Below are 21442 nucleotides of genomic sequence, written 5' to 3'. Positions count from 1 at the left end.
GGCCATTTGGTAATAAAAACGTTTCACACAACCTACTTAGTTTTTGACCAGATGAAGGCATTGGACAGAAGCTGATTTGTGTTTGATCTTCGTATTCTGAAGTTTCTTCCGTTGCATCTGTTGTAGATTCGACGGTGGTTTGAAATCGGCTAGAGGAAGAAGCTTCACTCACATCAGGAGTTTGAGAAAACCGAAAATGCCTAAAACCATGAAAAATAAGACAACGAAACTTCTTGTCTGTATGAAAGCATCAAGCTAATACAGATGGTAAGTAGCTGCAGACAGTGCACGCTGTTTCGACCTATAAGGTCTCATCAGTGCAGCTGATGAAAAGACATGGGCTGTATTGGCTGGTGCAGTAATTCTCAACCTTTTTCCTGTACCACCCCTTTTACGTCTACGTAATTAATAAACGCCTACCTTAAAATTTCAAATACAATTCAAAAAAACAAAACTCCGCTTAATTGAATATTTCGTTTAATTGAACATTCCGGATAATCAAATTTTCAGTTTAAACGAATATTCCGTTTCATGGAATATTCTGGATAATCGAAAACTCCGTTTAATCAAATATTTCGTTTAAACAAATATTCCGGTTAATCAGATTTCCGATCAATGCGATAATTAGAGCTGAATCTTTAATCTATATTTTAGCACCTAAAATAATAACATGTTAATCGTTTATCAACATGATACCACTGCAGACAGTGCTCATTGCTTTTAACTTGGTACCAGTGATGGGCCAAAACTGCAATTGTTCTGTTTGGTCGAGCAGCGAGCATCTTACTTTAACGCTTGGTGCCCGGTCGATCACGCTGGGTGTATTGTGACGGTCACACATCGTTCTCATTAAAATGGTGTTTTTGTTATTTATTTTTTGACCCCTTTTCTAGCTGGCGCCTACGTTAAATCCACTGGGCTAGTGTATCCATCAAAGGCACTCCAGTTTGTTGAGAGTAACAGACAGAAAAGCTATGTCTCGACCAATTCTGTTCGATGCCACAAATGTGCACAAATATCTTTTTGAACTAACCACTTATGTCAGGGAAAAACGAGTTCGATATAGTTTATTTTTGAGCTGACAAACAAGTCCAAAATTGTGAGCTGAAAATCTATACAGTGCAACGCGTTGTACCACTATCCACTAATTGTGCCCGACACTTTTTAGCGCTCCATAACGTTTTAACGTTGCGTATAGCCATTTCCGGCTTGGTGATTGTTTTAGTGCAATTGTGTTACTATGTTGTCTTTCACCAAGCGAAATAAACTCAACTCAATTACGACACCAATCCACATGTGCAGTCAAAAAAGTCGGCGACCCAATTTGCAGTGATGTTTAGATTTTTCTTAAAGCCACTGTGTACTATCAAAGTATTGATCAAAGGTGAATTCATTCAAACCTCATTTTCAATCTTCCGAAAAAACTAGGAATCTGTTTTAAATCCACTTCTGATGAGGTATCGGAGCCGGTGGTAGTGTGTGTGTCACGATCTACTCTGTCAAACAATCGGAGCGAACTTTCGCTGGTCGTCATTATCGAAGGAGTAGTTGTTGAATCATCTACCTCTGCGGGTGGGGCTGCTAAAATACCACACATTAGTCTAAATCAGTAGTTTGCGTGAAAATAAGTACAATATTGGAAAAATTGCGTTCGATCTGTGGATAGAGTTGTAATTTCGAGACTAAATTGAAAAATCCTACGATTTCGATACTGAGTAAAAAATAAATGATAAGCTGTTTTTCCCCTTAAATTTTGAAAGCAATAGGTTCGAATCTCGGGATTTCAGCAAAACCACCACACGCAAACTTATAAACATTTTACGCCCTTGCGTTCGCACTAGGGATGGGCCGAGCCGAGCCGAGCCAGAACCCGAGTACTCGGTACCGAGCATCGCTGTTTTTGATGCTCGGTGCTCGGCCGAGCAGTTGTACAAACTGACCCGAACCTTAAATTTGCATATTCATGCCCTGCTAACATACGTAACTAGTGTTCTAAAGGGTATCCAAGAAAAAAACGAATGATTTTTCAAATGTATTAGATGGTGGAAAAACGCGCTCTTTATGGGCATGTACAGCTCAATGAAACACTGCCGGTGACGTAAGAGACCTTGTAGAGCTAAAACGTAGAAAGGGGATTTTTTGTGACGTCATAATGCACCGAGCGTGCTCGGCCGAGCACCGAGCATTAAAGTGAGATGCTCGGTGCTCGACCAAACAGAACATTTGCAGTTTTGGCACATCCCTAGTTCGCACTATTTGATATCAAATAAGAGTGTAATAAAACTTTAAACGCTCAATGAACCTGCTAAATTCGCTTCGCAAACTGCTGGTCAAAACTTTTCATCTTCTTTATATGTTAACAACTGCTACTGTTTCAAGACATAATGCCTACATATAAAGTATTGTTCTAAGGGCGGATTAAGGTTGCATAGAGCTCCGAGCTTAAACTTTGACAAGACTCACCCATACGTGTACATATAAACTGGTTTAAAAGAGAAAAAACACTAAAACTCTTTGAACACTAACTCTCTTTGAGTGTGGAGCCGTAGCTGAAATCCAGTCAGTTGGGTAAATAAAGACAAACTGTGTAATTTGCATTGTTTTTCACCTGATGTAATTTCGACAGCTTTTTGCCCCCATTCGGGCAGCGATCGTCTGTCGGCTCTGTGAAACTCGATGTTAGATGGAATTCGTCTGTAAGTCGGATCGTGCCAGAAAAACGGAGATCGATAACTGTACAAAAAATAAATCAAGAAAATTTGGAGGGGAGGAAAAAGTTAACAAAATGCAAATCCAAAATTTCACATTTGAGATTTGGTAAGAAATTGTCCAGTAAAATGCATAATCCAGTTAATCGCATAAAAAAGCTTGGTAAATTGTTTATGCGATTGAATTGTCTTTATAATCGCATATTTTTTTATAATTACACAACTAAGTATGGTAAATTGGTTATGCGAGTAACCGGATTCGTTTGTATTTTTAAACACAAACATGGTAAAATCTATCAATTTCAAACTCATATTTTAGTGCACTGACTTGTAATCTCCGAAAAGTTCTCCAATAGGTCTGGAAACACTTGTATGAACTCTGTGCCACGCTTCTATCAGATCATCACGTGACCAAAGGCTCGCGCAGCTAAATCGGCTGCGGACGTCATGGATGTCAGGTAACGATGAACTCGACCAAGTATCTTGAAAGTTTACGAAAACATGTCAATTTGTTGCTTTATTCGTGCCACTTTTGTTTTATTTATATTTTTAGCAGGCGTTATTAATCCAGGAACGTTATATGTATTTTTATTCGTGTAAAACGTTATTTGTGTATTCGTTTTTTTGTGTGCAAGTGTTGAAAATCTTTGAAGTTGTGCGGTGAAGCCCGAATCAAGTCCGTTTTATTCAAACCAAAGCCCAAACACGACCTTCTCTGTATCTCGGCACGATTTTTTTATTTTGTGTTTGCGTATTTTTGTGCTTTTGGGATGGGGACTTTGGCTAAATTTAACACGCCATGATTTACTATAGATAGGAGCAGTTTCGCTTAAGTTTCTTGCTCACAAAGTACAACCCATCGAGTAAAAAAAAAGAATTGTTCTATTTATGTTGCCTACCTTTCTAGATTTTTCATTAAATACAAACAGTTCTGTCAAATTCCCACAATATATTGACACAATCGTAATAATTTTATTCCTAATCTATCTACATGCGGTTAAACTATGAAAAATACTTCACACCGATATACAAAATACAAACCTGTAAATCTTGGTAGCCTGGCGAACTGCATAATGGCTGGAGATGATCTTGTTCTTCGTGGAAGTTTGCGAAGTCGTTTCTTGTGGGCTATTCTCAAATCTCGCAATGAAATCGTTTCTATATAAAAATACTAATTGTGCATTGGGATTTTAGCAGACCTCGAATTTCCTCCGAAATAAAGCAAAACAATAATAAGGACGGATCAGAGCTAAGTTTGCAAAAACTTTTCCTTGTTTATTTTTAATCAAAGAGTTATTTACAGAAAGGGTACATCCCCCAGCTTATCCGCACTTTCTGCACTGGCGCATAGTTTACGCGCTTTACACGACAAAACAAAACAGTCAAGTTTTTAAATTTGTGCGACGTACATTTTAGTGTATGTTATGTAATTAGTTGCCAAAATATATTCCTGTACAATTAGATAAACGAAATTAAAATGAATGAACATTTTTTTACTCGTAATGCGTCACATTATCAAAAAGCGACCTGTCTACATTTTAAGTTATGCTTAGCAATATAGTGCATTCTGTCTGCAGCTAATGTATTGGCTTGATGCCGAGCCATATTATTTCAAAATATACATTTAGCCCCAACCATAATTCCATAGACGTGGGACTCGGTATCTCGCAGGAAGCAAACACGAATCTTGTGTGTCTGTGACGCTCGGTATCGGCTCCGCAATAAACATTCGTGATTCCTGATCGTCCACGTCGTACAGTTCCCTCAATTCGTCTATTAACTCCTGAAGCCTACGGTCTGATGAATGGAGAATGGAATCGGCCAGTTTTTGAAATTCGCGCCCCTACGTGACGACTTGAGATTAGTAGTGGTATTTTGATCGTACAGAAGTTTCGTAAGCAGGAGTCTTACACCCCTGTAGCTTTTTATCGGTAGAGGTACTAACACCATCCTACGGCAGACCCACATTTAGCTACATTTCGATAGGTGGCGTAAAGAGCTGATTTATTTATTTAGCAGCCAAATAGGGGTAGGTTGGGAAAAATTTTTTTAAAATTTTTAGGTTAACTAAGTTTCAAAGTTGATTTTATTGCATTTTAAATAATAATACGCTACCCCAACCAAAATAGCCCTAATCGTCGGCATTTTTTAGAGATATTTCGTTTTAAATAGGCGTTCGTCTTTGAGCCACCTAAAGGAAATTATCTAAATGTGGGGCTGTCGTGAGGTACTTTGTCAGTAGATTTTCCCTTTTATCACGATAAAAGTTTTGAAAGAAAATTCAAAAGACACTATGCCTTGCTAACTTAGCACAGAAGAAAAAAAAAACAATATTTTGTAACATTTTGGAATTCTACTTTCGTATTGACAAAAAACTCAATTAAAGTGACTACAGCATATCTTTAATCAAGAGTGATTTTCAACAACAAAAATCGACGTTATTTCACACCAGCGCAGTCTGTCACAACGTTGAATGCAATCACAAATTTGTATTCTAGTGATAACTTACATCACGATTAATAGCTAAACCAACTCAACTTTAATCACTCGCCTTTTTAGTGGACACAGTCATTGCTCCAACATCACCTCTATCAAACGAAGCCAAGCTTGGTTTTTCCGCTAAATTATCAAAATCTGATGCAAAATCGCCACTTTCAGGAACTTGCAGTGACGACTTATCTTCACCCTTATCCAATTCTTCGCCAAGATCTTGCGTTGTGTGAAACCTGAATGCTTGTGAGGCTAAATATCGGGACAAAGCAAGGAGTAATGGAAGGACGAGCAATGAAGAAATACATCCTATTCCGTAAAAATGTAACGCGGATAAAATGTCGTGTTGACTCGATAAAACTGTGGAGACGGAAAGAGCCGAGAAGCAACCGAACGAGGTTATCATTACTCCATCCAGACGCGAAGTTTTGGTGATGAAGTCTGTAATGATAAGCATAGGGTTCATAATAACTTCATTGCAAGGTAATTATAGTTCAGGTTTCTTTAATGTACCTAAACCTAACACCATTGCAACGATCGTGTGCTATTGAAAAGCCTGTACTGTATCTGCATTGTTGTGAAAATGTACGATACCAATACCATGAAGAAAATGATTGCAATGTAATTACCTCAAATGGCATAGTAAATTTTAACGCAAAAATTCCCTAATATTCCTTGGTACGTGACAAAGTAACACTTATCACCATAGGTTTCGTTAGCTTACAGTAATAAAAGGTCTCAGCCGCAAAAGAAGATTATCCCTAATATGACAACAGCGCTTATTACACTGAAAACGGTACACCAAAATAATACTTTTTCACTAAGACACAAGACATTGAAGTGGACATAAAATTTGAGTTATGGTTTTGTCGTGGTTGTTATAATATACACAAAAATATAAATTACACATGAAAAAAAAATCTCATTTAGCCTAAACCCATAATCACTACAAATTTCCTACCTTTAAAAATGGTGGCAAAAATCAAATGGTTTGTGCAAAGCTTAAATAAGAAACTCAAGATTGGATTAAACAAAGCAACTTGAAGCAAGGTGGTGCGACTTTTCTTTGAGTGAGCTAAAAAAACAGTGGTCAAAATTACTTAATTTTTTAAACTTTACCCGAAATCACTGGTGTTACCGCTATCGGCCACAGAAATGTAGTTGACCTTGTTGGGTTCAAAGTTCACGGTTTTCGCGAAACTCCAGGTCAATCTTCCAGTTACAGGATCTGTAGCCTCAAACGGACCAGCTTTTACCATCATTTTCCTGTAAACAAATCATCTGCCCAATCCTTTGTCTCATGATAGAAGTTTGAATATCGGTATAGAAGTTTGAAGTACAGTAAATTTAAACATTAGCGGAAAAAGTGAAAGGCTACCTTGCCTCGACCCCTTTGCAAATGCAATTAAACGGATTGTGTGATTGCCCAGTAAGCAATTAACCGTAAAGTGGTTGTACCCAAATATATTGAGTGTGTGGTTTATGTATGACATAAAAGAGTTCGTAAAGCTGAGAGAGTAACACATTGGTTTGTAACAGGTAAAAATCGTTGATTTTAAAGTGTTAGTTTGCAGTTTTCTGGTCTAGAGGACGTTGAAATACTTACACGGACTGGTCAAAGTCTTCGTCATTTTGTGTAATACAGCCGAGACAAAGTTTGGTGAAGCCTTTACCACTGGGAGGAACAATGAGAATCGCATTCTCCGCTTTTATTCGGGAATTCTTTAGATCAATTGACATCACAAAGATTGGAGACTTCGATTCCACACCTACACATCTACAAAACGTGAAGTAATCAGCCAACCATGATATTTTAAACACAGAACAACCAACAGTTTAAACCAAAGTATTTTCGGAACAAATAGCTCAAAATGTGTGGGCGTAGAATTGGTAGTCTAAATCCAAATTTACGTCTAAATAAACCTCCTATATCAGTGTTTCTTAACCTTCTTATCACGCCGAACCCCAACGATACTTTTCATGCTTTTGTCGAACCCCAATTAATAGTTTGATATTTCATTTACTAATGCAAAACCAGCATTCCTAAAATATTTTGCAAACAGAGTTACAATTATAAACCAAACAAAGCAATTACTTCCGGTGATTTGTTAACTAGCGACACCAAAATGAGTTTACAGGGCGTGAAACCAGAAAAAGGCATTGTGCTCAAATCAAACAAAGAAAGCACCGAATCAAATTATTCACTATATATTCGACAACAGTGCAGAATTACGAAAGGTCAGGTGACGAGCACGTTTGCTGCACGTTTGTACTTGAAAGGTCCTACGTCGAACCCCTGTTTTGACGTTGGCGAACTCCTGGGGTTCGATCGAGCCCAGGTTAGGAACCACTGCCCTATATCCAAACTAGGTCGGATAGTTAGGTGTAGTAAGCAAAGAAAAACGTAGTCAATGAACTCATTCCAATCGTTTCAATAATTTCTATTGGTATTAATGGAGCTAAATCAAAACTTTGTGAATTACAAGGTATCTGGATGTTATGCTTTTATCGAACTGACCACCATTTTCGTATAACATACCAAATAAAAAAAATCAATCATATCAAACAAATCTCTACCTGCAAACAATTTGCTTCACTCTCCCAAGCTCCTTTCCTCTAAATTTAATCATAAAGAAATCCTCTTGCGTTGTGAGTTTGTCCATAAACGTTTCATTTAAACCGAACTGCAATCAACAAATGCGACTTTTATGGTCTGCTTTACTTTTGGTCCAAACCAAATTGGCTCGTTACTACAACGTTTAACTGTTAGACAAGAAATGTAAAGCTTCGAACAGAAATAGGTTTCGTAACACATAAAACAACCATAGTAAACAAGTTTGTAAAAAAAAGGTGGACGAGTTGTGGCCGTTGTGTTGTTCTACTATCCGTTATACATTAACACTGACACTTGCCTCAAACATACGCCCAATTGCTATTTTGGTTTTTAAACTTTCCGTCTTTTTCCTAATCTTCTACATACGCCTGATGTGTTTAAAAAGTTTTTTTTGCTAGCATTTCGTACCATTATAGTTTGTTTGTCCTTGCTGTCCTTGACGAAGGCATAGCATGCCCACGCAACGAATAGTAGAAGCAAAGTGCCAAGGAATATAGGAACACTCTGATAGTCGGGTGGATAAATTATTTCCCACTTAACGGGCTGGGCAAGTAGTTGGAAGTCGTGAACAACTGGTGGGTAATCAATGTGCCTTGTGGATAAAATTGCAATCTGTAGTAAACAAAATAACAGTATTTAATTTGACCTTATAAAGCTACTCTTTGATAAGACTGTCGCTTTATACTTTTGGTTGTTTTCAGAAAAAAAATACATCATTGGGTCATCGTATATTTCATTATGAGTCGGTTTTGCTGTTTTGAATTAAGTTGACCAAGAAAAAACTCCTAAAATAGAGGGTCCCCAGTAGGGATGTGCCAAAACTGCAAATGTTCTGTTTGGTCGAGCACCGAGCATCTCACTTTAATGCTCGGTGCTCGGCCGAGCACGCTCGGTGCATTATGACGTCACAAAAAAGCCCCTTTCTACGTTTTAGCTCTACAAGGCCTCTTACGTCAGTGGCGGTGTTATATTAAGCTGAAGTGCGCGTTTTTCCACCATCGAATACATTTAAAAAATCATTCGTTTTTGTTCATAGACATGCCTTTAGAACACTAGTTACATATGTTAGCAAGGCATGAATATGCAAATTTAACGCTCAGGTCAGTTTGTGCACCTACTCGGCCGAGCACCGAGCATTAAAAACTGCGATGCTCGGTACCGAGTACTCGGGTTCTGGCTCGGCTCGGCTCGGCTCGGCTGAACTGCTTAGTACGTCGCTGGTGACGTAAGGGGCCTTGGAAAGCTACAAAATTAGCATGAAATTGGAATGTTTTTTATGCCACAATGCACCGAGCGTGTTTGGCCAAGCACCAAACACTCACGTGAGATGCTCGTTGTTCAACCAAACAGAACATTTGCAGTTTAGGTCAATCCCTAATAAAATTACTTATGGTTTTAACAGAAACGAAGGTCATTTATAAGCATTACATGAGCAAACTTGGCGAATTCCGAAAACCCAGAAATTTTCCACTTTTGGCCTTGAGCTACACGAATTGATTCCATTTGAACACCTGGATTTGTCATCACACCAGATCGTGATGCGACTTCCATAAATGAAAGACCGACAGTTTTATCGAAGCGCTTCCCGTCAGCCGAAAAATCAACAACCATTTCCAGAATTTCATCTTTGTTTCCAGTCCCCGTATAAATTTCCATACCCTGATAACAATTGGGTTTTTGAAAGGTGGCATTCAAAGTTGGCTAACATCTTTCACAGCAAGCGTCTCTTAACAATGCCATAGGTTTGTCTATTGCAGCAGTTTTCAACTCGTTTTAGGCTATGGACTACCGACCCCGCAAAAATAATATCGTGGACCATATATTTTTGTGAGTACGATTGAAGTAAGAATGCACAACAAGCATTTTGGCCTAAAACACATTTCTTTAAAACGCTTTTCAAACGGTGGATTAAAATTATTTAGTGTAGAAAATTTGACAGAACAACTAACTCTGTTCCACGAAACCGTTTAACAACGACAAATTGATCTACCTTGACCATAACTAATTAGGTTTGCTTGCTTTACTTACATCAACACGATAATGATCGCCGAGATATAGCGACATCGAGTAAATTCTCTTTTCGGTTTTGTTGACTCGCCAACTCGTCTGTTCGTCTCCGTCCCACGCAAAATCCACAGAACTTCCCGGTGCTGAAGGGGAACCGGTTCGAATGATCGATTCGGGTAATGTCCTCCCGTTTATCAACTTTCGTTGTCCTGAAAGTAATTTTCGATTTTAGTTAAAAAACTTGTTTGTTAAACCTTTTTAAAAAATGACCAAACCGGTCGACAAGCATAACTTATATTATTGATTTCAAAGCAACTTTGTGTCGTGGAAAATGACGTTGTTATTTCAGCAAATGTCCAAAAAACCTTGCTACTTTTGTTTGTTTAAAGATAATAAAAACACACACACAAATCATTTCACTTTTATCCCCGAAATCAATTCGCCAACCATCAGATATCTTTAAGTCGGAGCAATGCTGTTTTAGTTTCTTGCTCAGGAAAAACAGTTGTGAATTTTAACTGGCAAATGTTCAAGCAAAATAAAAAAGTGTGTTGCGTAATTTATCTTAAGTTGTGTGTTTGAGTTAGTTTTCCCTTTTGCCTTGTTTTTTTTTTTTTATCTCGCGAGCTTAAAGAAATATTGGGTGTTTGTCCAACAAAGGAGATTGTGCGATTACGACTTTAAAACTTGCACAAAAATACATCTGCAAGCAGCAGCAGTGTATATAGTCTACATTTCTTAGCAATTTCTAGTTTCAACCATATAAATCTGAAAAGCTAGATGGGTATAGTAATTTTGTTTTGCAGTTTCAAGTATCAGTTTTTAACATAGGTACATAGAAAATGAATCTAACCAGTCGGTGTTGCTTGGAGATATGTATGTTTCCGAAACCCTTCCCACAAGAGTTCTTCATTTTTCAGCCATCCCGCAGCTTTCACTCCTTCTGCACTCAAACCTCTTCCTTGTCCGATGGGAAGTGGCCCGTCTTCCAAAGCTAAAAACGCAACGAAATGCTTACCATGTAGGTCGAGCACCGCGAGCAGCAAAATTGGCACAGTCATGTATCGAGTTTTCTAGCTCGTGGTTAAACATCCTTAATATCTTTATCACATCTTGAAAAATAAACATTAAGGTATCTTCTCAAACAATCTATTTTTACTTACATCCACAAGCAAATGAGTCGGGGTGGGGATGCCACAATCCCGATACATTACATCTCAATCCAACACTGGTAAGCCCTGAAAATGCCCATTCGGTGACGTTGTACTGAACTGACAGCCAATAAAAATCGTCGCACTTGAACGTCATCTTTTGATCCACATCATAATGGGTTAAGTTTATTCCACTGTCCGCGCTAAAAACTGAATTTGGTTTCTTCGATGGATGTGCGCACTTTACAACTAAACAAGAAAAGTTCAAAATTAGAGCAAACTTTATGAACAAAACAGATATTGTGAACAACTGAAATAATCTAGAAAGGTGCCTTTTGTACAAATTTTAGCCTGCGGTTGAATTCGAACCCACCACAGTAGTATTTCTGGTATTCGCGCTCTAGCTATACACAGGCTCAGTGGTGAAGCCGGCGAAAGTTGGATCACAATCACCGTACGTTACCTGCCATGTATGTTGCACATGACAGCTTCGTAGTAGGGGATCACCAGTGCGACCATTGATCAGCTAAGATAAATATACAAACGTTCTGGGATTAGTCCTGAAGCGTTTAATGCAGACCAGCGATCACGACAAACTCATTTATAAATCAAAATACACAAGACCTATTGAAGGAGGCGTTTTACCGAATCAAGGCCTGTCTGCCAGTCATTACCATATGACAAGGCATAGGCTTGAATTCGAATCCCACCACCGGCTAGATTTTTCTAACCCACGCCTTGTCTTATGGGAATGCTTTGCAGCCCGACTTGATTCGGTATAACGCCTTCAATAAGTCAGGCGTACTATGAATTGTGTAAAAAGAGAGAAAGCAAAAGTTGCATTGGAAGAACAGGTGAAAATTTAAATATAAGGATAGAGCATCTCTGTATCCGGTTAATGTAAAAAAAAAAACTGAATAAAATGGTTACGCGATTAACCGGATTCGTCTGTGTCATAATTCTAAACAAAATCTGATATGAATTAAAATAGGCTTTAAAACTTTACTTTTGCACTCAAAGTCGACAACTGGATTCCACAATCCTTTCTCGTCACAGAAAACACGTTGAGTGAAAACCTGATCCCGAATCCAAAATCCATAGTTGCACTTATAGTCGATGAAAGAGTTATATTCGGGTACAGTGGGTGAGACGACGAGTTGACAGTTGGGGATCTGACGTGCGGCCGGACAATGAAATGCTGAAACAAGCAAACACTTTTAAGTGGATTGTTTACGAACAATCTGTAACTGAACACCAGTGATGTCTGGGTGGCGGTTTTTCCGCCAACTTGGGTTGGTTTCCGACATTGAGTTTTTATCACTGATTGCGATTTTTGGGGCGGGCTGTCTAAAACGCCATTGTTTGTTATTTTACACGAATTTTAATATGCATGGGTCAGTTAAATCACCGTAAAATTGAGCTCATTTTGCGTTTGTTTTAAATTTACTTTACAATTCCGCTCGTTTTGACAAGTACACTGGCGGTTTTTCATAACTTGACATTGACCTGGCAACACTGCTGTAAACCAGGAGTGCTGAAAATTTCACGAAAGGGTTACGAAGGCAAAACAATGCGATTAAGCATATTTAAGCAAGGCCATACGATGTGCACTTGATAAAGGTCAGCAAATTTCTTTTTTGAAACCGAGCAACTTACGGAAGCACTCTATGGCATGAACGTCCTCGCTCCACGTGGAGTCATGCAGACAGGCGATTTCCATTTGGTTCACACCACGTCTTAAATAGAACCCAGGTTCGCAAGTGACCACTAATGTTGTGTTGTACAATCCCGATCCGTTGATGGATGCTCGTGGAATGAAGCGGGGGATGGGACATTCAACAGCTGCCGAAAAAGAAATCAACATTTTGCATGATAGCCATGTGTTTCAGTGTACTTGATGAAGAAATGATGTGTCTAGTATTGATACATACTCAACCTACGAAGTTAATTAGTGGCCCATTCCATTTGAGTTTTTGTTTAATTTTTACCACATTTTTTTAATAGTTAGTAACAAAGGCTAAATAGGTGGGGTGTGGCTTAAGTTTAAATGAAACAAACTTGATTTTACCCTCTGATATGTTTGTGTCACAAATGCACCTTGGTAAATTTACTTCCCGACACAATTCAGGCTTTATTATACGTTTCTAACCTAGACCATGTATAACTTCACAACAGTTAACAAAGGCATTTGATTTGTTTTACAAACAATTACCTTTGCATGTATACAGTGATGGGGTTGGATACCAAAACCCAGTCATGTCGCACATCACAGTTGGTGGACTTGAAGGTTCCGGGGTCAAAATATAGCCACCGATACAAGCCAACACTACCTGACTTGTGTAAGAGAAATCCTCATGTGCAAGAAGTATGTGGTCGAGATCAGGTTTTCCACAATCAACAACTACATCATAAATTGAAGGTGGTTCTGGTTTTATTTTTGTATATAATGGTGTAGGCCTTAAAAACTGTAATATCTGTTTAAATTTGCCTACATACAAATCTTTATAGATTGTCAGTGCAGGTGTTTAGGGACTGATAAGCCCTACATATTATATTGTACTTTTGTATATATTGTAAACCAAAATATGTTTTGAAACGGATAAAACTGCTTGGAATAACACATTTTCAATATACAATAGAAAATTTCTCTATGGTAACAGTGTGAACCACATTTTTTTAATTTTTTTTTATTGAACGGTACATTTTTTTAAAAGTATATTAAGTTTGATGTTGTTCGAACCATTTATTACCCTGACATTTTTTCCCCTCCAAACTTGGCTCCCATCTTCCATTCTCACCACAAATTGCCAGGATTTTTGTCATATTGTGACCAAACCACATGTTAGGGGGACAGCTAAAATAAAAAATGTTATTTTAATGTGCCTCAGAAATAAAATTCTGCATATAAAACCTGTATAAACTTCTTGAACCCATTGTAAATGAGTCCACCACTTTGTAGGCATTCTCCAAATCCACATTGTCACAATAAACATCTAAAAAAATGTAGTGAATCTATCGAATTGTTGCAGACCTATATTTTTAAGTTATAAGACACCTATATTCTTGAAGTATATACTCCTAAACTATGTTTTAAAAGTATTTAAACATAATTTCAATGCCAACAATGTTGATAATAACAGTTTAAACAATGAAGTCATATACACGTTATTAAAATTTAAGCCAACATAATTTTCCTCAAAAAAATGGAAATGTACATGGCCACAGGCATTTGCTTAATTCAACACTGATATTAACTGAACAAAACAAAGACATGTTACATAAACTACCATCATTTACCAGAACAATACAAAGATTTCGGGTCTGGATTCCATCTGCCATCATCTTCGCATGTAACCTCAATTCGACGAAGTTTCTGATGTGCAAAATGTTGTCCTCGTGCACATGTGTAGTTCACTTTACTTCCAAAAGCATTAAAAATTCCATCGGTTCTAGCTCCCTCTACTGGCATTACTTTGTCACACACAACCACTAAACAGAAATAATATTTTTTTTTATAAAACACCAAGAATTAGGGGAAATAAAGCAGAAACAAATGTTAAGTTTAGTTCAGCACCAAACAAAATGCTTCATACAAAGCACAAGTTCGGGAAATGTTTATTTCCAGGCTGAAATCAGTGTTGTCAGTGTTGTAAAAACAAATTAATTTCGCTAAAAAGCATCTTCAGTGTCTTGAGAGCAATAAAAGGGATTAAAATTAGAAAAGGCGTTAAAAATAGAAAAATCTAATGGTTCCTTTGCACACACAATCAATCCTCGACTGAAAGCCCAACAGACTAAACTGACTGGACATGCAATGAATGATAAGAATTGCACGAAATAAACATACTTGTGATTTATAAAATGAAAGGTGGAAATCGTTGCGACAATGGCAATAGAATAGGGAAAGATTCCCAGAAATTTTTTTTTTCAGCACCAAACAAAATGCTTCATACAATGGTTGACAATTTGACATCATACAAATATTCATAAACATCAACAAACTATAGATTGTTTACAGTTCACAATTAAATCTCTTTGCATACAATTGTTGGCCTGTCTTGAATGCCATTGGACTACTGAAGTATTTTTACCATACATCTACAAAGCATTAAAAAATATTTTGTTCGGAACTCACCACATTAAAGAAAAAAACTTTTGCTAGCTGATATTAGCAATAGTTACATAAGATTTTTTTTCAAATCCTATCAATTCAAAGGTAAGTTTACAAACGTATGTCTTTAAGTGTTATAAATAAATATACTTACTGACACAATGAATGCTTTCAGTTGGTGATGGAATCCAATCACCAAAGTCACAAGTTGTGTTTTTGGAAGTCACTTTGTCAACTCCATCACTTATCCAATAACCAGGATCACATGAATAAGTAAATTTATGACCTTCTTTAAACTCTGTGAAAATATGAAATAGGCTATTGCTGCCAGGCATAATGTATAACAAAGTATTGCTCATCCAGCAGTTTTATTATAAATAATCGACGTTTCGACGTCCTATACAAGACGCCTTCATCAGGATAATGACATAACTTGCAGGACAAAATTCTTATAAAGCGAGAAAGTGCAAAACACACACACAAAAATAGCGATAAGAAGATTGCGCGGCTGCAAACTCGCACCACACAATGATAACACAGCTCAGTGCTGTTAAAGCGCCCGATAATTTATCAGCAAATATGTTTTTGTAAGTTCAACGCATGACACTGACAGCATTTTTCAATTTCTGCGCACTAATTTAAATTTTTATTGCAGTTCAAGTTTTGTGTTAAAAAACAATTCTGCAACAAACAAGTTATAACATTTAAAAACCAAAACAATGGCCAACGGTTTAATTTATAAATATGAGGTAAAACAGCAACATGTAACATAATGCTTATTCTTACCTTTGATAACATGTCCAGCCTCAATTGCAGAAAGAGTATCATTGATGGTATGAGGAAGAATGGGTGGAGCAGAACAATGAACAACTGCAAAAAAGTTAACACTCTGCATAAATAGTTTGGGCCGAATGAAATCAACATAAATATACTGAAATAAAAATACCCTGGCATTTCAGCAGAGGTGAATTTGGTTCTGGAAACCAATCCCCACTTTCAAGACATTTTATATTTCTTGAGGTTACTCCAGGGGCCATCCTGCATAGATAAGGGATTGAATTTCAAACAAAAAAGAGAGATTGTAGTTTACAGATTAAATGTCAAAATTTTATATTGTTTGTTGTATATTACATTATGTGCGTTAAAAAAATCCTGATTTTATTTAGAAAAATATTAGCAACAGCCTTAAGGTTTATCCAATTAAATCACTAGCTTGGCCTGCTGCTACCTATGCTTCATGAAAATTTAAGAGCAACTGATTGCTATAAGCCTGAAAGTCTTGAAATGTACTGCTATTGGAGCTTGCAAAGAATTGCATGCAAAGTAAATACGACTAACAATTCCATATCAAAAGACTAAAAGTACAGCAGCAATTCATTTGCTTTGTAGAAAAATAATGTCCAAAATGTTAAGTACACATAAACCACCCCCTGAACTTTGAAATATTCGTGCCTACATGGACGGTGCCATGACAAAAGATCAACTAAACATTGGACTGATTTCCCACAACAACAGTAGACCTAATTCGATACTGCTCAAATCGACAGAATTGGAAAAAAACTGTGACAAACGCTAAGCCCCTGACACTTCACACATCATTATCTACCAAAAAAGTATTTTCAAAAGACTCTTTTGAACATTCGTCTCTGCATCATGAAAAATTACAAGCAAGTCACTTTGCAAGTTTTTTAAAGTTTTTTTTAAAAACATAAATTAGGTAACCAAACTTCTCAAAAAATAAGCAAAAGTTCATAGAAGTCCAGCAATGTGACTTTTACACTGTCTCCATGTAATTGGCTTGTTTAGACTCAAACACTTTTTTACTACCTGTATTCATCCAAGCATTGATATAACCACAGCGAGCCAACAACAAGGCCACTTCCTCTGAGAAGAGCATTTGGTATTGGTGGCGGATAATCACACAAAACATCTAACATTAAAAAAATCCTGATCAGCACCTTCACAGATATTATCTGAACTTTCTGTGCTGTTGATACTATTCTAGCTTTTTCTAAAATGCTAGTATGATAGATCGCAGTATGAATATACTCATCTTAGCTGATAAGGTCAAACTGGCGATCTCCTACTATGAAGCTGACATGTGCAGCATACAAGACAGGCAATGGTGCTTGTGATTCGACTTTCGGCCTGTGTAGCTCAGTTGGTAGAACGCTAGACTCCTGTCGCAGGTTCAAATCCCACTGCAGGCTAGATTTTTCTAGCCTGTGCCTTGCCATATGGGAATGTTTGGGAGACCAGCTGATTCGGTATGACGCCTTTGATAGGCCCAATATATATAATACAGGGGCCAATATATATGTTTTTGTACACCAGGAATCACGACACTCAGATATATTATAGTAGAAGTTGTTATTCTAAATTAAACTGGTCTCCCATGTCAAGGCAAAAAAGCCTGTGGTGGAATTCCAACCAATGACCGGGGCCTTTCAGGGGCTGGTGGTCCACCGACTGAACTGCACAGCCTCTGTGGCGTGCCCAAACTGAGTCTACTTTGTATGCTGCACATATCAGCTTAGAAATAAGGGATTGTCAGTTCTGCCTTTACTAAACTGATAAACATATATGCATCACTGGGTTAAGCTCTGAAGGATTTATGTAACACCAGTAAGTAGCATCGCACGGCACACTTATATATAAATCATACTGAGTTACAAAAGATTTTTCCAAAAAGCCGGTCTTCTAACCATTCCCGCATGACAAACCAATGGCTCTTTCCAGCAAGACTTTAGAAGTTGCCTAGTATGTTCCAACTATTAGATTCTTGCCATAAACATCGAGTTTGAATAGAGTTGATACAATAAGATGGGAGCTATCAATTACTTACCAATACATGAAAGTTTGTCTATTGAAGGTTTCCATGTGCCATCCCATGAACATTCCGCAGTTTGTTTGGATACATTGTGAGGTGAAAACCACTTTCCTTTGGGGCAGAGGTATGTTAACTGATGACCGTAATTGTATTCACTTGCAATGTAATCATATGCGTCCAACTTGAATGTGACGTTCGGTTGACCATAACACTTTACCCCTGTGTACAAATGGGTGTTTAATCCAAGAAACGTTTTTATATACATTGTTCCACAGCTTGACTTACAACCTGCACTGATGATGACAACAGAGATTGTTGAAACGTCTGCATGATGTATTCAATATACACCGGTTCTTTGGCAGTAATGTTTATGATTAAATTACTTTTCAAGTCCGTGCATAGTGTTCCTAAGTTTATATACTTATACAGCAAACCTCAATTGAACCAGATTCAGTTAATCTGGACATTTGCTTTTACAGAAACTGACGCCTGTTTATATAAGGCAAAATATTTATTTCTGTTGATTTAAATAAATGATTTATTCTTTGTATGTTTTTTTATGAAACAGTCTAAACTTTTACAAAACATATTATTCTTGCTTATTTATGTTGAGTTGAGTTTATTTTGCTGGCCAAAATCGTAGCAGCACAATTACGCTAATTATTCACCAAGCCGGAAATAGCTGCACAACGTTCAGCATTAAAAAAAGCGCTACACATGTGAATTAAAGTAACCTACTTTGACATGTGATAGTAGTTGGATCTGGGTTCCAGTGGCCAGTTTCATTGCAAATATGCTTGGATGAAAATTGGAAGGGAGCAATACTGAACCCACTCACACAAGAAATTCGAATCTCCTGCATTCTATAATGAAGCAAAGGCAATTTGTAAATGAAACAAAAAAACAAACAATTCAAACTCATCTTACAAAGCCACAGTGTCATTCAGCTTGTAGTCTAAAGCAGTGATAGTTAGCGTAGCAAACTTTGGAACTGCTGGAAGGTTGCACTTGGCATCTGCATAATAGCATATATGTCAGTTTTTTAAACCTGTGTAAACACTACATGCATTGTTGTTATTTTTCTCAATCTCACATTAACTATTAAAGGTACAAAACATATCTCTCCTAGTCCCAACAGTTCTTTTTATTTTATGTATTTCCTTAATCTTGTAGTTAGACATAACACTTTCTTCTAAGCCCCTACCGAAATGTGATATATGGAATATATGAACATTTTAATCATATGAAATTGTTGCGAAACCTGAAGATCGTATTATCCAAAATGTACCTTAAACTGGAAAATGTGATTAAACAGAGTATTTGATCATACAGAATATTTGACAATGAAATATCGGATTAATTAAAATATTTGAATTAACAAAATGATGTATAAAAAATATGCGATTGGACGAAACATGGAATTAAACACGACATTTGACTTTTCCAATATTTTAGTTTTATAACCAGAGTTTTTGATTTTCAAGAATATTTGAATGAGTAGATAGAGTTGAAAGCAAGTCTAAACCAGTCTTTGTTGAAAATATACGATCTAGGTCTGATCATTTGACATATTAATAACAAGTTACTATACACATGTACAAGCAGGTCTAAACTAGTCCTTTATTCACACTCCTGGAAAATAACATTCATGTTTTAACAAATTTTAACCTATACAATTTCAGTAGAGTTATTCTACAAACAGACTTACAAGAACACATTTGTTGGTTTGGGTTTAGTTGCCATGTTCCATCTTCAGTGCATGTTATTTGAAAAACAGTTAGATTTTCGAATGTCATATTGTGTTTGCAGTGGTATTCAGCAACTGATGTTAAATTGGTTAGATTAAAAATTCGCTCAGTGTTGTCAAGTTCAGGTGGGTTGCCACAATCAACCTCTGAAAGAATAAAATTAAATAAAAACTAAAAAGTAATATCACCACATGTTGGCAAAGATACTTATCCATTTTTGCTTTTATTTTAAGACTATGGTTCATGATTAAAACAAAACAATAAAAAATAGTATGTAAGACAAACATAAGCACTTGGCAGCAGGAATATATGCGAAAACAGACACATCCGGCTAATCATGACTCCCATTCAATTGCTATAGTATCGTCTTCCAGAATGCACTTAATTTTATTCTTTTCTTTGCCAGGTTAACAACATCATTTGACCATTGTATGCTTCTACCAAACTTATCTTAAGACTATGTAGTGGGCAACAAAATTTACCATTGGAACTGAAAGACAATTCTGACTACAAAAGGTAGAGCAGAGATTAAAGGAAAACAAATGATGCTGTTATCTTAAAGATAATGTCTTGGATCTACAACATGTGGGCCATGTTACATGATTCTTTCCTTATGTTTTACTAAAACACATTTTGCAACATACATATTATTAAAGTATGGTGACAGATTCAGTGATACACTGGTATGAGAGAGTGATAATATTTGTTCTCAACCATTTAAGAAAGAGCAAAAGCATCTTCGTTGGTGGTGGTGAAAATGATGGTAAAAACCTACAACTTCATAATTGGGACAAAAGTTTGGCCATTTGGAATCGCATAAAAGCAGAATCATCTGTATTAGTAACAAAACATTGCAAACATTAATTAAAGAAACAAACAAAAAAACTTTAAACCTTTGCATTGGAGTGAAGTTTCAGAAGGTAACCATTGTCCAAGTTCCCCACACAGCAGTTGTTTTGTAACAAACCATGATTTTGGTTTATTCAAACCCTTGTATGACATTGCATATCCATTATTGCATCTTACATCAACAATAGTAGAAACTGAAAAGCTTTTTGTTTTGACAGGTTCCCCCACAACAACATGTGGACCATCAATTGAGGGGTATGGACATTTGATTTCTATGTGTTAAAAAAAGTAAATTTTTTGTTACATTTAAAAACGAAAAACTATCATTTGCACCCACCAATCTTATACTGTGTTAAAAATAATTAACAGATTAGGCATTTTTTAACTTACAAAGTACCCCCCTTTAAATCTAGCTTAAATGAACATAAATTCATAACTGATATCAGGCCTAAAGCGTTCGTGCAAACAAGTCATCAACGCACATCCATATATAAGTCATATTGAACAAACGATTCTAAATCAGCCAGTCCTTAAGCTTTCCCCTTTTAAACTTATCATATTTGTTTCTAATTATAAAAGCAATACTTATTTATTTTCCATTACCTTCACCCAATAAATCAAGACACTATTATGAATATTTCTTTCCCAATTTAAAAAAAATACCTTCACATTTAAAGTTGGTTGGAATCCATGCACTGGAACCATTGCAGGAAAGCTGTTGAGTGGATGAGACGTTTCCGCCAGGAAGTTTAATTCCATACCCAGGGGTGCAATGCATATCAACCTTTCGTGAAGAGTTTCTGGTAAAATATGTGTTCGGCCCTCTAAGTGGAAAATCACATTCAAAGTCTGCCACATCTGCAAAAGTTCAAAAGTTGGTCAGCCAATTCAAAAGTTGATGCAAGATTGGCCATACCAATCCATCAGTAATTAC

The 21442-nt window shown here is 36.8% G+C and overlaps 1 protein-coding gene across 1 annotated transcript in view; it reads right to left on the bottom strand.

Annotated features, from left to right (window-relative positions):
- The window catches only part of LOC145212961 (uncharacterized), an 85704-nt gene that overhangs the window by 2417 nt on the left and 61845 nt on the right, over positions 1-21442 (bottom strand). The window contains exons 65-94 of the mRNA XM_080081208.1: positions 21172-21366; positions 20553-20780; positions 19620-19805; positions 18839-18926; positions 18650-18774; positions 17927-18130; positions 15868-15951; positions 15236-15379; positions 14268-14459; positions 13882-13963; positions 13721-13824; positions 13183-13371; positions 12627-12812; positions 11977-12168; positions 10983-11219; positions 10673-10813; positions 9841-10028; positions 9241-9471; positions 8221-8424; positions 7776-7882; positions 6805-6975; positions 6337-6464; positions 6160-6273; positions 5260-5639; positions 4344-4551; positions 3750-3866; positions 3037-3190; positions 2609-2733; positions 1401-1581; positions 37-200 (exon numbers count right to left, since the gene is read on the bottom strand). Coding sequence (XP_079937334.1) covers positions 37-200; positions 1401-1581; positions 2609-2733; positions 3037-3190; positions 3750-3866; positions 4344-4551; positions 5260-5639; positions 6160-6273; positions 6337-6464; positions 6805-6975; positions 7776-7882; positions 8221-8424; positions 9241-9471; positions 9841-10028; positions 10673-10813; positions 10983-11219; positions 11977-12168; positions 12627-12812; positions 13183-13371; positions 13721-13824; positions 13882-13963; positions 14268-14459; positions 15236-15379; positions 15868-15951; positions 17927-18130; positions 18650-18774; positions 18839-18926; positions 19620-19805; positions 20553-20780; positions 21172-21366 — 5049 coding nt within the window. The remainder of the gene's footprint in view (positions 1-36; positions 201-1400; positions 1582-2608; positions 2734-3036; positions 3191-3749; positions 3867-4343; positions 4552-5259; positions 5640-6159; positions 6274-6336; positions 6465-6804; positions 6976-7775; positions 7883-8220; positions 8425-9240; positions 9472-9840; positions 10029-10672; positions 10814-10982; positions 11220-11976; positions 12169-12626; positions 12813-13182; positions 13372-13720; positions 13825-13881; positions 13964-14267; positions 14460-15235; positions 15380-15867; positions 15952-17926; positions 18131-18649; positions 18775-18838; positions 18927-19619; positions 19806-20552; positions 20781-21171; positions 21367-21442) is intronic.

Source organism: Phallusia mammillata, chromosome 2 (genome assembly GCF_965637545.1).
Source record: "Phallusia mammillata chromosome 2, kaPhaMamm4.hap1.1, whole genome shotgun sequence".
Taxonomy (NCBI): domain Eukaryota; kingdom Metazoa; phylum Chordata; class Ascidiacea; order Phlebobranchia; family Ascidiidae; genus Phallusia; species Phallusia mammillata.
Note: the sequence above shows the minus strand (reverse complement) of the source record. Positions and strands in the feature narration are given on the sequence as shown.